Consider the following 15,360-nt stretch of genomic DNA (forward strand, 5'->3'; position numbering starts at 1 on the left):
ACACACACGAAAAAAAACAAACTCCATGCAGAAATGCAAAATTTGAAATTTCACTCTGTTTGACAGTTATCAGGAGTTTTAAGGGCAAGTTGTGAGGAGGGAAGACAGGATGAGCAAGGAGTGAGCGGATGGTCTTTGCATTTTTTTTCACTGTCTATCATCATCATCATCAACATCCTAAATTCTATTGCCTTTATTTTCTCCAGCACACGTGAGATGGGAGCCCGTACGCCTGTCCCGTCCAGTTGCTCAGCTCCACATTTCCCGCTGTGACGGGGAGGAAAAAAAGCAGAAGACTACACGTCTGTGAGCATTTTGGTGATGTTTACATAGTTTGTGTTGGCCAGCGTGCAGTTGGCCGTCTTAAGGTTCTCCTCCTGAATGTCCTCGCGGCTGTTGTTCACCGCCTCCTGGATCTCCATATAGTCCGATTTACTAATGGTGGAGCCGCTCCGGCTGTTCTTCAGCTCCTCGGCCGAATCGGCTTTGGGCACGTTGACCTGCAGGTACTGCGCCTGTTCTTCGCCTTCGGTCTCGCGGTGATAGAAGTAGTTGAAATTGGACACAATGACAGGCACGGGCAAGGCAATGGTCAGCACACCTGCAATGGCACAGAGGGAGCCCACGATCTTGCCACCGATCGTCGTAGGGACCATGTCACCGTAGCCTACTGTTGTCATGGACACCACCGCCCACCAGAACGCATCCGGGATGCTTTCGAACTGTGACTCGGGCTCGTCTGCTTCGGCGAAAAAGACAGCGCTCGAGAAAAGTATGACCCCTATGAAGAGGAAGAAAATGAGCAGGCCCAGCTCTCTCATGCTGGCTTTCAGGGTCTGACCCAAAATCTGAAGCCCCTTGGAGTGACGGGAGAGCTTGAAAATTCTGAAGACTCGCACCAAGCGGATGACCCTGAGAATGGCTAGAGACATGGCTTGCTGACCCGCCTGACCATCGTCTGGCTTTTCTGCGAGCTCTGTGCCAAGAGTGATGAAGTATGGGATGATGGCAACAACATCAATTATGTTCATTATATTACCAAAAAAGCCCGCTTTGCTGGGGCAGGCAAAGAAGCGCACTAGAAACTCAAAGGAGAACCATATGATGCAGAGAGTCTCCAGGATAAAGAAGGGGTCAGTGAAGTAGGTGGAATTATAGGTGATGATTGTGGTGTTGGTCTCAGGTGAATAGGTTTTCGTGTGAGACTTGTGCATATCGTCATCGTCATTGCGGAAAATGGGGAGGGTCTCCAAGCAGAAACTGACAATAGATATCAGGATAACCATGACAGAGATTATGGCAATAATCCTAGCAGGACCTGAGCTCTCTGGATACTCAAACAGCAGCCATACCTGTCTCTGAAACTCATTATCTGGAAGAGGCCGCTCCTCCTCCTTGACGAAACCCTCGTCTTCTCTGAATATCTCGATGGCTTCGTCGCCGAGCTCGTAGAACCGAATCTCCTCTGAGAAAATATCAAGGGTGACGTTGACCGGCCTTCTTAGCCGGCCCCCTGATTGGTAATAATACAATATGGCGTCAAAGCTGAGTCTGTTCCTGTCGAAAAAGTACTCGTTCCTCAGCGGGTCAAAGTACCGCATCCTCTTTTTGGGGTCCCCCAGCAGAGTCTCAGGGAACTGGGAGAGGGTTTTGAGTTGAGTCTCAAAGCGCAGCCCTGAGATGTTGATGACCACCCTCTGACAACACTCGTGGTCGGCCTCCGGGTCGTAGTCCTGCGGGTGTGCAGCCGCCTCGTCAGAGGGGTCGCCGGTGGCTACAGTCATTCTGCGGGGGGAGGAGGCCTGCACTTTTCAGTGAGTCTGGGTCTTGCAGCCTGGAGAACTGCAGGCAGGGGCCAGGAGAGGGAGGGGGCTCGACACCGTAAAGACCTGACGGCCACAGGATGTCACCTAGGACCTGACTGCATGCAGGACAGATAAAGCAAAAACAGACAACAAGGTCAGGTAAACCAGAGACATGATTCAGCACTCAATACTTCGGCCATTAAGTCCGGAGATGTCAGGAATGCTTTTAACAACTGAAAATAGGTGCGAATGAAGCCGCCCTCTGAAACAATGTCAGTAGATTTGATATGACTTATGTAAAGTTATACTGTCCTGAGAAGACAATCGATGCAACAATGAATCAGCTCATGGAAACTTGAGGCTGACAGTCCTGCTCCTTATTCGGGCTAATGAATATGCAAATAAGCCATCCGCCTTGCATCTAAATTGCTTCAATGCAGGTAAACTCTGGGGCTAACTGGCACATAAAAGCATACGGACACTCATAAATTAGGACACTGATCTGCTGCAATGGACAAAACCCACTGAAATGAATGGAACTACCTTTTCTGCAGTAAAGCCATGCATGAATATGGCAATGCAGCAGGCACCGAATTCATACAGACAGAATATCATAGAAATCCACTGCGGTCTGAACACCAAATGTATGAGATGCTTTTGAGATTTACTGCTGTACCAAACAAAACACACACACACACACACCTCATACTAACTGACTTCAGTTTTGTTTTGTTGGAGCATTTTAGACTTGAAATGGTGCCCGTCTCTGAAATATTCAAAAACATCTATAAATAATTTATCCACGGAAGGAAATAGGTTCCAAGAGAAAAAAAATGTATCTCTTGCCTGCATCATCTCCACTCACAGAGTGGCAGCACCGTTTTACAAAATAACATCCTTATGAAACATACAACACATCTATAACTGCTTATGGCCTAATATCACAAAATGACAAGACTTTAAAATATATATCTATATATATATATATTCGAAATCAGAGATGATAAGCTGCTTTATCTTGATCTTCAACATACCTGCAGGCATCTTTTTCATATCTGGTGGGAGTTGATGCTCCCGGTACCAGGAAGGTGAATAACCAGCTGCGACAATCAGGTCTCCCGAGCGGGTAAAAAAAAAAATCCAATGTGGGGCAGTCGATGATAGTCACCTCATGTTGTCTGCAGCATCCTCGCAGTGTACACGGGTACAGTATGTGCGGGTGTGTCCCAGACTCCTTTCCTCCGGGTAGGCTGCTGTGGGATGGCGATTGGCAAAAAAAAAAAGAAAGAAAAAAAAAAGGGCGGAGGGAACCGATCAAGGAGGTGCTGGTGCTTCCCTTAGTAACCAAAAGGTGCTGGGATCAGCAGAATGATTTGCCTCCGCTGTTGCCCTCCGCGCCAGCGTGACCGTCACGAGCTGTGCCTGCAGACAGCCGCAAAGGTAAATGCTCCTGATGAGGTGCTCAGAGAGGCAACATCTGCAAAGGGAGGGAGGAACAAACAAGGCGCGGAGGAGGGAGAGGGCTTCAAAAAAAAAAAGGGCACATCTTATGACCAGGATTTAATAATTAGACGCGTTCTGGGACACGTGCATCAACAATGAGTTCCTCTTTTCATGTCAGCGTGAGAATACATCTGCAATCACCAATTTACATGTGTATTTCTTATTTAGGCATGCCACGTGAATCACCATCAAGACTCCCGTGTGTGCGCCGCAGATAGGATACGCTCGTGCGAGTGCGTCCAAACGTTTAGTGCACGCGGACACAGTTCTGAGAGTCTCCTAATAGCCGACACGGTGAACAGAGCGGCGTCTTCAGACAGTGACTTGAAACGACATGTATGAAAGAATCGCCCAACGCAGGCGGCTACGAGATTACGCAATAACAGTGAGCCAGAGCCCAGCGAGCGCGCGCACACACACACACACAAACACGAATATAAAGTGGCCTTTTATTGATCTTACATGGTCTCTGTTCGGCAGGAGGTGATAGAGTTTTTTTTTCTTCAGGTGAAAGACTTCTGGGTGAAACATATTTCTGTAGCAGTCAGCAGTGGCCGGTGTTTAAATGTTATATAGTGGAACCTGCATTCGGACACTGCTGTGCATACCAAGAGCCGTGCTGGTGATGGAGCAGGCAAGAGGAGAAAACACAAGGCGCTCTTCATCTGCACTGAAGCCTATAGCACCACTCCTTATACCTTATCTGCAGTGTGGGCAGTTTAAAGCGGTACACATCTCCAGCATTGTTCAGCAGCACTGCTGTTGGCCAGCTGTTTTTTATGCCAAATATAGGCAAATAAGTATGTATTGTAGTTTATTTTAGTGAGATTAGACCTATATAAAAGGTTGAGTTATAGCTATTTTAACAAGTAAGCTGCAGCTGTTTATTTTGGAAAATACTTTGGAACGTTCATTGGCATCGTCCCACACACACACACACACAATGTTTTAGTGGGGTGTCTTCCTCACTCAGGTGTCTTTCCAGGGCTTTATTGCTGAAATTATAATAACATCCAGAGGCAACAACATGAATTCAAGTTTGGTCTTGTTACTCTCGTTACAGCAGTTATATTCCCTTTCCTGGCGACAAGCGGCATCAATAATAGATAAGAGGGTGACTAAAATAGAGCAAAACCTCCATGTGCTCTGCTATATTCAAAACGAAGATCAAAAAGATCAATAGTAAATCCTTGCCCTGCTATCAATACTGGAGCTGGGAATCAAAGCACCGTGGCCAGAAGAGACCTCCAGAGAAGCCAAAGGTCAGCGGGAATCCCTCGGATGTGAAGGGGAGGAGGTGAACGAGGTGAAACGGGGGTGTGGGGGGGGGTGGAGGCCAGCCGGATGATTCGTGTGAGACTCGGCTTTGCCAAGGTTACTCCTGGCAGACCCGAGACCACCACGGCTCATCCCTTCTGTCTGTCTGTCTGCCTGCTGTCACACACGTGCAGATATACCTCTTACTATCTTTTAATGGCTTTCGCAAGTTCCTCATGACAGCACAGCCATTATTTATGACCCGGGGCCCGTTACAAAGACTGTTAATGCAGGCTCTGAAGCTCAGTTCACTTTGCATTAGCAGGCCTGCTTTAATTAAAAGCGAAGGGTCCCGGCACTCAAAATGCTGCGGGTGTGTTTTTATCATATATGGGGACATGACAATTGGTGTAATGGTTGGCAGAGAAGGTGTCAACAAGGAATTTGTTTCCAAGAGGTATTGATTTCAGGTCTCCATCAGATGCTGTTTTGGCGAAAGGAACTGAGGGCAGAGAAAATGATCTTGAGGACTGAAGGGTCATTATCACTGAGCAACCAGCTGAACGCCAGGTAATGTCTTCACTCTGCTGTCGTTTGATTATTTTACGAATAAAGGCATTTATAAACATAAAACTAAACTTATGGAATGATTTTTTTTACATTAATCAAACAAAAAGTTGCTCGACCAGACCCATCACCAGTAATTCGTTGCTCTAGTTTGAGTGCATTCAGACTACTGGAGTTTACATTCAAGAGACTTTTAGTATAACTAGTGTGTATATCAGAGGTTCTCAATTGTTGATCAGCCAAGGACCCCTTACAAGATAGAGTACACGCCAGTCGCAGAATAAGACGCAGGCTATTTTAAACGATTCCATAGTCTTTATTATGTGAAAGAACAACACAAGAGAAATGTATTACAAATTAAAAAAATATGAATTATTATTCATTGAACTATAAAGCCTTTTGTACCAAAAAGAATGAATCTGAAAAGTTTTCCGATCCCCTGGCAGAGTGCCACAAACCCCAGACCCCACTTTGAGATCACTGGTGTATATGATACCAGAGTTTCCTTCTTAGGTCGTGCCCACCCTCCGGTTCCCCCTCAGGTTACCTCTGCCAGCACTGTTGCTGTTATGTGCACTGTTCGTGCTGTTAGCACCGTTAGCTGCTAGCCCCCTGGCTCAGCCGTCTCCATGTTGAAAGCGTTGAGTCAATATGCTTTGAATTCCTGAGACCCTTTAACTCAGGGGTATTCAATTAAAGTTCAACGATAGAGAGAATTTCCTCATGCTAAGGTCCGGAACATCACAATAATGTCTGATTTTGTTCCATATGTATTAAAGTAGCCAACAACTGACTGTCAAATGAAATAAAGAAAGTTCAATTGAATAATATCTCAACAATATTTATTATCAGTTTGCAAATACATACTTTAATAAAAAATACATGTTCTTTTCTCATTTCAAGTAAAATAGGGGCTGCATTAAAAAATAGCTTTTGTAAAATGCGATTTTGAAAATAAAATTTTTAAAAATGAATTCAACTGAATTGTCCTTGACCTTGACCTACCGTCTTTGTGAATTTCGCACTCGAGTCGAAGGCGACGCTTATCGGATTACACATATGTTATTGGCCGAGTATCATCACGTGAGTTTGTTTACAACGCATGTAATTGGTCGGTATGTTTCCTGGACTGCTGAACGAGTGCTGTAAAGGCTAAAAAAGCTGCAACGGTTAAAATAGAAGCGCGTCGTAAAAATGTAATAATTCTCAATTATCTATCAGTTATAGGTCCAGGTCCAGAGACAACGGCGTCTGGGTTCCACCTATCAGTGACCCCTGCTTTAACTTCTCAAATCTAAACTCATAACAACCGTGTCAGCACTGCTCTGCCTCAGTGCTCTGGACTGCAGCGCTCTTTTCAAGGTCTGTTGTACCTCTTTGCTCCTTGACACTGCATTGCAGCAGCCACAGGTCTCAAGCACACACGCAGTGTATATATCCTGTGTATATTTCCTCATTAGAGAATTCCCATGCAAGACTCATCACCGTATTTAATGAGAATCTTATGCGAAATTGATCCCATCCTATGTATTCTGACTAGAGACACTTAATCAATACATAAAGAAGTGTGGCTCAGGTAAACAAATATATAGCAATGCAGCTCCTTCTCTGAGCCCCTGGAGCTAACAGTACATCTGAGGCAGAGACAGGAAGAGATGGCGATAAAGAAGGGAGGGATAGGGAAGAGAGAGCTTTGTACAAAGAGAGAAGAAAAGTGAGGGAAAGGAGAGAGTCGTGCTCTTCAGATCGAGGCCCAGCAGGATGAGAGCACACACTGGAAAAGAGCCAGACACCAGGAGAGTCACAAGGACACTGGTCCACTGCGGTATACTGCCAAGCTGCTTCTCACGTATACCCGGATAACCTCACAGAGGTCTGCACCCACCCGCTGCAAGAGCTAATTATCTACACTCACAGGTCTGCAGAATACCAGGCGCTCCTGTGGACATTTTCCTCATGACAGTGTGTGTGCAAACGCATGCTGCCCGATCTGCAATTCAAAAGCTACAGCATGAAACATCGGGCTGAAACAAACACACACTTTACTAAATGGCTTCTTCAGTTGTATCGACAGCTGCAAAATGACGAAGAAAAAAATAAATAATCGAGGCTTCATTGAATGCAGTGAACCATCCCGATGCTGAAGGACTGTGAGTCAGTCAGTGAGGGAGTCAGTGTCGCTGCTGCAGGGATACCCTTATGCTGCATGGCTTTCACACAATGTGTCCGTATGACTGAGCGAAATTCAAGTCAAGGTAAGTGCTCGCTACAGGAACACTTCAGGTTGTATTACACCAAGGTCACTGGAAAAAACATCCCTTTTATATGAGGGTGAGAGGACGAATATGAAACTGATTGTGTGTCTGTGACAATGAGCTTTTCACATGCACGGCGAGGCTGTGTAAAGGGAAGCGGCTGACTTTATGCATTGCATGCAGCAGTGACTTATTGCAGCATATTGCTCCCCCCCCCCCCCCCCCCCCCCCCCCCCCCCCCGAGTATGTTTAGCAAATACTGGTTTTGCTCCCTTTTCTGGCGCACAAAATAATGTGCCATCAAAGGCATGAGCCCTATTCAGATCTGCTCATCGTCATTTACCAGAGAATATAGGTTCGCTCTTTTGTTTGTTTGTTTTGCCGCAGATGCACATTATGGGACTTGTGGGATGCACAGTGACAGCAACTGTGTCTCTGTGACGATGCAATCCTCTGCTTTTCTATTTGCCAGTGACTCGAGGAACCAAACATATTTGCCTCAGCCTCGTGCGGCAGTCAGGTCTGCAGTCAACACTGCCAAGCAGCTGCTCTCTGTGAAGGACGAGCCGACCGGGGCTGCACGGTTTCCAGGATCAACACCAGAACTTCACACACGTCTGACTGTTCCCTCCAATATTGACCTTGTCCGTCAAGGATAAGGTGAACGGACTGCTGGAAAGCGCCTGAAAGCACCACAGAAATTGCCCAAAGTCAGCATTGTCACTGTATCTGGGTGAATCTTGTACTCAGCCTCATTCGGTTGCTACGGAGACCATCTCCTGGGGCAGCGGTGGGAGGAGGCTGGGCGGTGACATCACGCTCACGGCGACTCCGGTGCCGCTGGGATATTTCAGGTAAAGTTACAGTGCGATGATGATGAAGCACTTTTCATTTCCCTGCAGTCAGCTGCATTAGATGAAGATGAATTAGTGTGAAGAAGAAGTGTAAAATATGTTTAGTACTGTCCTATTTTCACAGTTCCACACCTGGGACATGTTTTCCAGCATATGTTGCTTATATGAAACTTTTCATTGTCAGGTCTTCTCTCTGGGGGGGGGGCATACTCTCTGTCTGACACACTTTCTGGGCTTTCCGTGAATTCAGAGTCTTGATGCAGAAGAGTGAACTTTATCAATAGCCTCAAGAGTGGCATTACATGTTCTCTGAAGAGCAGATGGATGAATGGCACCCAGAGAAATAATGGCGCTATGTCTCATGGTTTCTATTTTTTTGGCAGCACTGATTTACACTTTTAGGGCAAATACTGTACTACATACAAATATGTGCAGAGCTGTGAATAACTAGACCGGGCTCGGCCACTTGCCCTCCCCTCTTCTCTCCACCGATGCGTCACGAACAAGCTTTTGGTAAAGTTCAAGGATGACGAGCGGCTCCTCTCCTGGCAGACGCCGGGTATCGGGAGCACGCTGCTGCGAGGCATCACTCCTCTCATGTGGCGAATGCTGGCATGGGGAGGACAGCGAGGAGACGAGAGGAGAGGGGGAAGCCCGGGGTCCATTGTCAGCCCCCCCCCACCCCACCTGGCCTGAACACAATCCTGGACTCCTCCTATTTGCCTGCAGCAGCAGTATCAGAAAGGAGCAGCTGCGGAGCCGACCGATTGCAGTTTCCTGCATCTGTGTGCATGCAAGCTCATGTCTGCTTTGACTCGGTGCAGTGTGTGCACATTCTCTCTGACCAGGATCCCGCAGTGCACTTAGTCGTACCAGCTGTGACCGTCTTACAGCTGTGCGGCACTCATGCACGCTCATTTATACACACACACACACACAGGCAGGCATTCATGCAGGGACAGCCAGACAACTACAATGTCAACACTTTTTAAAACTCGCAGACACACGTATTAAAGTCCACTGTTAAACCTCTTTTTCTCAATGCTGCGTTCTGCAAGTTTATCTCTATTCATCTATAGTAACATGTAAGTCTTATGTTATTACACAAAGAGGGTTGGGTAACGTTTTATCAGAACAGATGAGAAAAATATACTCTTCCGTTCTTTGGAAGTTCTATGAACTTTAACAAACTATCTTCAAACTAAAAGCCAATATTGTCTAAACACAAGCAGCCTTCATCTAAATAAACGACTGCCGAAATCTTGATTCAAATCAAGAACTATCTGAATGAGAGAAAGTAAACTAAATTACAAACAAACTGAAAGCTGCATTCATTTTTTGGCCACTTTACAGAGGTGGAAATGATCAGCTTCTAAAGTTGTGAAAGCAACATGTTAGTTGTTTCTAGTGTTGAAATGAATGGAAGTCAACTAATCACTCTCCTTTTAGCTCTTTTTGTCTCCACCATGAGGGAAAGATCCGTCTCTTTTGCTATTAAATGCTCCAGTATGTTCACCAGCTAGCCACTAACTTCTGTCTGTCTGCTGTATTGATGCTTAACATGTTAGGTAGCGTCTGCTTATCTCGGCTTTTTTCACTTACATTTTAAGAGTAGAGTTTGGAGGCCAGAAAAGAGCTGAAAAGCTGAAAGACTCAGAAATCCTGACGGAAACATGTCAAGAGAGAAATATGGATGAATGTAGCTTTAATGGCAGCTTCTGCTACTTTGATACTACAGTTTGATACCCAGTTCTATATGGAACAAAGGGGCAATTCAAGAAGAGTTTATTGAAAAATGATAACGTTCTATTTATTTAAATACTGTAAAAGCAACTCTGATCTCCCCATGAGGCCACAACAGAGGGCACCTCTGATGGGACTCTTACCTCTCCACAAACCAGAATGAGACAGGCTGGACTGCAGCAGACGATTAACGACGCCGAATAACTCGCAGATACGTTTTCATTTCCCCTGGTTGAAAATACACTGAACAAGGACTTCAATTCCAGATGAGACAGAGGGAACAAAGCCACTCAGCAGTTCTGAGACAGAGCACCTGGAGCTGTGGGCCGCATGGCGTCCGTTCTGCAAGACTGAGGTCCTTAACGCTCGGCATGAGTGGACGAAGGGTTAAATCTGTGAAACTGCTTCACTTAAAAATGGTTTAAAATGTGGACGGTGATATTATATGTTGTAGCCTTCAGTGGCTCTTCTTCGAGAGCTGTGTTTATCTTCCTTAAATGTTTTTGTTAGTGTGGAGGCTTTGTATACACAACTCAAATGTGAACCACGTCTTACTAAAACAGGGCATTTTTGTTGGAAACTTGACAAAAAAGATGCTGAACCTAAACTAAACATAATTCCTTTCATAGCAAAACGGCAGTTCAGTGTATTATAACTACAAGATAGAAAATCATGCAAAAAGTTGACATTTCATAGGGAATTTGTTCTTAAGTGCCTTCTATTATTCTTAGCTCTTAGTCTTTTGTGAAAATGTTGCTTTGTAAACAACAACAACAGATGTTTCTTTGTCACAGCCGAGCATACTGCAAAGTGAATTTCAAGTAACCTTCACATCCACTTCTGAGGCTCGTTGATGTGCTTGTTCAAAGCCTTGTAGCACTCAGGCGCACATATATGTTTTTCCTTTTGTCTCCTGGGAAATGTAAGAATTATAGGTCAGACTACAAGTCTCTGGGAGAAATTTTAAGGTAGTTTTCTGACCTGAATGACAAATCCCAGACAGTCGCATGGCCGAGGACAAAACACCGTTCCCCCCTGATTGTTTGGGGTCTCACAGACCCAAGTTTTCTTTTTATCTCACCTGAAAAAAACCTAAATAAGTATTGACGTGGTAACTCTTTGCTACGCCACAAAGGGGCTTGTAACATATAAATGTTACATGGGATATACATGAACAAATATATAAATTTGACTGCAAATACAAATATATTCACAGAGAAAGAAAAGTACAGTGGTTAACCTATCACAGATAGAGAACATAGAAGTCAAACAATAGTAACGCGTCATTTTCTGTGGCGGATGTCTGAAACGTCATTAGCTCAAAATCGTCTTTATAGAAGTAGTTTTTTATAGTTTTTGAGTCGTTAAAGTGGGCTGAGGGAGTCTCACTACTACAGAGGCAGTCAGAACAAAGAGTGACTCACTAGCAGGAGTAAAGGCACAATAACAGATTCACTCTCATAACTAATAAGACCGGGCTAAATATTATCAACACAAGCTCAATATTAAACTTCTTCCCAACAGTAATACCTCAGTATATCCACTAAAGGGCAGCACGGAGCTATTTTCAGAGTGATGGAGCCCTGTTTGAAAACAACTTAACTTGGCATGACTAAAGCTACGGCTCAACAGCAATACAACATCATTTAAACTACTTAATGATGCAAAACAGTAGCTGATAAAAAACGTTGCTGTCTGTACTTTTGAATTATGAACAACTTTGTCTTCTAATTTGGCTTAATTGGCATTTTTGCTTGACTCAAAATTGTTGCCAAACATTGTCTGCTGCCAGTTTCTGCAAAGTGAAGAGGTTCTGCTTTTCTCCGTCATCGTCATCATAAACTGAGCACCTTTAGATTTTGGACTGTTAGTTGAACAAAACAAGACATTTGAAGACTCTGAGAAACTAATACAGGCATTTTTCACTATTGAATAGGTGAGATGATAAAATAATCAACAGATTAGTCGACAATGAAAACAATAAAAAGGCTGTAAAGTCGGAACTGCAATTTTGAAAAACCTATTGCAAGACGAAGAGGAAGCCCTGTGATTAATGTAAACTCCATCGAGTTTGTTTGCGTCACTTCAGCCCTCAGCCACCTTGTACCAAAAGCACACGTGCAAATGTCTGCTGGAGGGGAAGAAAAGGTATAGCTGACGTCAGACTAGTTGGCATGCCAACTCAGAGAACGAGGCTCATGTCTGAAAAGCAGAGCTGAGGCGGTGTGATGGGAAACAAGACAGAGGCTGCACTGACACAACAGCTTCTCATGATTTCCACTGTATTTCTACACGTGTGCCAGATCATTGCCGGAGACTAAGGCAACGGAGTAACAGTGTTGATTGATAATGAGTTAACCACCTTGAAGGAACCTGATATATTATTATGTGAGTCTCACAAAGTGTGAAAAACATTCACCTGTAGTTGTCGCCAACTTTCCCCCCCTCGAGGACACACAGGTGATAAACTGTCGAACAGTCTTTGTTAATTAAAATGCAACACAAGGCCATGGTAACATCAGAGGGGGTTACCCGGGAAACCACCGTCGTCATGGAGACTGCATCACAAGGCGGGCCCGGCGAGCACGCGAGGCGGGACGTTCTGCACGCTCTCCCTCCTCTCATCCAGGGCGCACATGGCACCAAACACACTTTATATATTTCATATTCCCTTCGGCTCGCTTTGGACGGAAATTGCAATGATATTAAATATTTAACATTTTGAGTCGGGGTCAGTTCATTTCCGTTTTATTTAATATAGGCTATATAGGCAGCTCTGAATAAAAATACAATTTTACGAAAAGCTATAGACTCATATCTCATTATAAGTGTTTCCATCTACACTCTGTTATTACCTGAATAAGCATGTGAACAAGACTCAGAGTCCAACATCTCGACAAGTTATGATATTAAATATAATCTAAGACAGACATTTGGCTGTATTAAGTACCATGGTCTATTCATTACATTACTGGACAATTAAACTCTTCTTTCCACGAAGCACAAAACGTCATTTTTCTTTGACTGGTGGGTAAATGCAATATAGTAAGTAGACAATATGCTACACGTGTATCCCACTCATGAACACCAACAACTTTCGCACAAACATCAAGATATGTAGGCATCGAGTGGCACAGAAATGCAAAAATATCGCTTTTAACAAGCCGCTTATTTCATTAAATGCTCTTGTTGTCGTCGTTGCTGTTGTTTTTGACAGCTTGAGCCGAAACGGCAAGGCTACTTTTCCAGTGCGATTCTTTCTGGTTCATATTAATACTTCTTGATCTCTTAGAAATACTCAAAAACACGTGAATCACATGGAACCAAGAAAAGATCTCGTTTGCTTATAGCCTAAAAAAACAACATGACTCGTTAGAAATAAAAATGTTACGCACGTTCATCCACAGGTATGGACTGACACATAATGGTTCTCTATATATAAATAAAATATATAATATTATAGCTATAAGTCTTAATGCTCCACAAATGCTCCATTATGGGGTTCATTTACACGTCCGTGAAGATCTTTTTGATGTTCACGCAGTTCTGGTTGTTTTCGGTGGAGAAGTTGGGCTGTTTGAACGCGCTGTTTATGCCCTCCTCTATCACCATGTACTCCGACTTGCTCAGGGATGAGGAGCTGCACGACCTCTTCAGCTCCTCCGGGGGGAGGTGCTCGCAGCTGCTGGTGTGCACGTACTGTGGGAGCTCCTCTCCATCCGTCTCCCTGTGGTAAAAGTAGTTGAAGTTGGACACAATCACTGGCACGGGTAAGGCAATGGTCAGCACGCCCGCTATTGCGCACAGCGAACCCACGACTTTCCCACCAACAGTCACCGGGTGCATGTCTCCATATCCGACCGTGGTCATGGTGACCACCGCCCACCAAAACGCATCTGGGATGCTGGTGAAACTGGACGAGGGGTCGTCTGCTTCCGCAAAGTAAACCGCGCTGGAAAAGAGGATAACCCCGATGAAGAGGAAGAATATGAGCAAGCCGAGCTCCCTCATGCTGGCCTTCAGGGTCTGTCCCAAAATCTGAAGTCCCTTTGAGTGACGCGACAGCTTAAAAATGCGAAAGACTCTCACCAGTCGGATCACCCGCAGGATTGCGAGGGACATGGCCTGCTGTCCGCCGCTGGTCTCCTTCTCGGCCAGCTCGGTCCCCAGAGTGATGAAGTAGGGGAATATCGCAACGATGTCGATGATATTCATGATGTTTTTGGAGAAGCAAGTTTTGCTGGGGCAGGCGAAAAACCTGACCAGCAACTCAAAAGAGAACCATATGATGCACAGGGTCTCGATCACAAAGAAGGGGTCTGTAAACGGGTTCGGCTCGTAGGGGGCAGTGCCGTTGACCGAGGGTGCCAATGTGGCGTCTCTGTCGTCCCGGAATTCCGGCAGAGTCTCCATACAGAAAATAACGATTGAAATCAAAATGACAAGTACTGAAACTATTGCTATCCCCCGCGCTGGCCCAGAGCTTTCAGGATACTCAAACAAAAGCCAAACCTGCTTTTGGAATTCTCTTTTGGGCAACACGCGCTCCTCTTCTTTTATAAACCCTTCATCATCGCGGAATTTCTCCATGGCCTCTTCTCCGAGTTGATAGAACCGGATCTCCTCAGAGAAAATATCAATGGGGACGTTAACGGGTCTCCGTATGCGCCCCCCTGACTGGTAGTAGTACAGGATGGCATCGAAGCTCGGTCTGTTCCTGTCGAAGAAGTACTCGTTCCTCAGCGGGTCGAAGTAGCGCATCCTTTTCCTCGGGTCCCCCAGCAGCGTGTCTGGGAACTGGTTGAAAGTTTTCAGTTGCGTCTCAAAGCGTAAGCCCGAAATGTTGATGACCACCCTCTCGCAGCATCCCTGCCGGCCGCGCTCATATCGATCCACCGACAGGTGAGGCGCCGAGAGCACGGCGGGCTCCTCCAGCATGCTTTCCGCCGTCATGACGCCCTTCTCCACCTCGGCATAGCCCCGGCCGTCGGTCGCGTTGCTGCCCTCGTGCCTGGCGTTCAAGCGAGGCTGGATCACGTCAGATGTCTGGTCATCCATACAGGTGGTTTTTCGGTCCGGAGGGGCAGAGTGCGCCACGCCTCTCCCAGCCAAAGCACTACAGCCTTGGAGAGCTGAGGCCGATGCCACTTACATCCCTTCTAACCATCACCTTTCTCCTCGTATCCACGCACTGAAGCGCTGCGCTCCCCTCTGCCCCCCCTCTCTCTCTCTTTACAAACACGCCGACACCCGCCCACGGCGCGCATATGTCTGACATACGTCCACCACCCGCCCAATCTGAAATTAACTTGACACTTAATGTCGCACGCGCACACATTCATTCATTCATTCATTCATTCATGTGGTGTAACAAAA

General features: G+C 45.6%; 2 protein-coding genes across 2 annotated transcripts; both read right to left on the minus strand.

Moving 5' to 3' along the window:
* Positions 1-296: 296 nt before the first annotated feature.
* Positions 297-1,784, minus strand: LOC306716052 (potassium voltage-gated channel subfamily A member 2; the record flags this gene model as incomplete). Its single annotated transcript, XM_079186600.1, has 1 exon — positions 297-1,784. One exon carries the CDS (start codon positions 1,782-1,784, stop codon positions 297-299), a length of 1,488 nt encoding a protein of 495 aa, XP_079042726.1.
* Positions 1,785-13,491: 11,707 nt separating this feature from the next.
* Positions 13,492-15,042, minus strand: kcna3a (potassium voltage-gated channel, shaker-related subfamily, member 3a; the record flags this gene model as incomplete). The annotated part of the gene is made up of 1 exon (XM_079186599.1): positions 13,492-15,042. The coding sequence occupies one exon, from the start codon at positions 15,040-15,042 to the stop codon at positions 13,492-13,494; it is 1,551 nt and encodes a 516-aa protein (XP_079042725.1).
* Between the last annotated feature and the right edge of the window lie 318 nt (positions 15,043-15,360).

This window comes from Pholis gunnellus (genome assembly GCF_910591455.1).
Source record: "Pholis gunnellus genome assembly, chromosome: 3".
Classification (NCBI taxonomy): domain Eukaryota; kingdom Metazoa; phylum Chordata; class Actinopteri; order Perciformes; family Pholidae; genus Pholis; species Pholis gunnellus.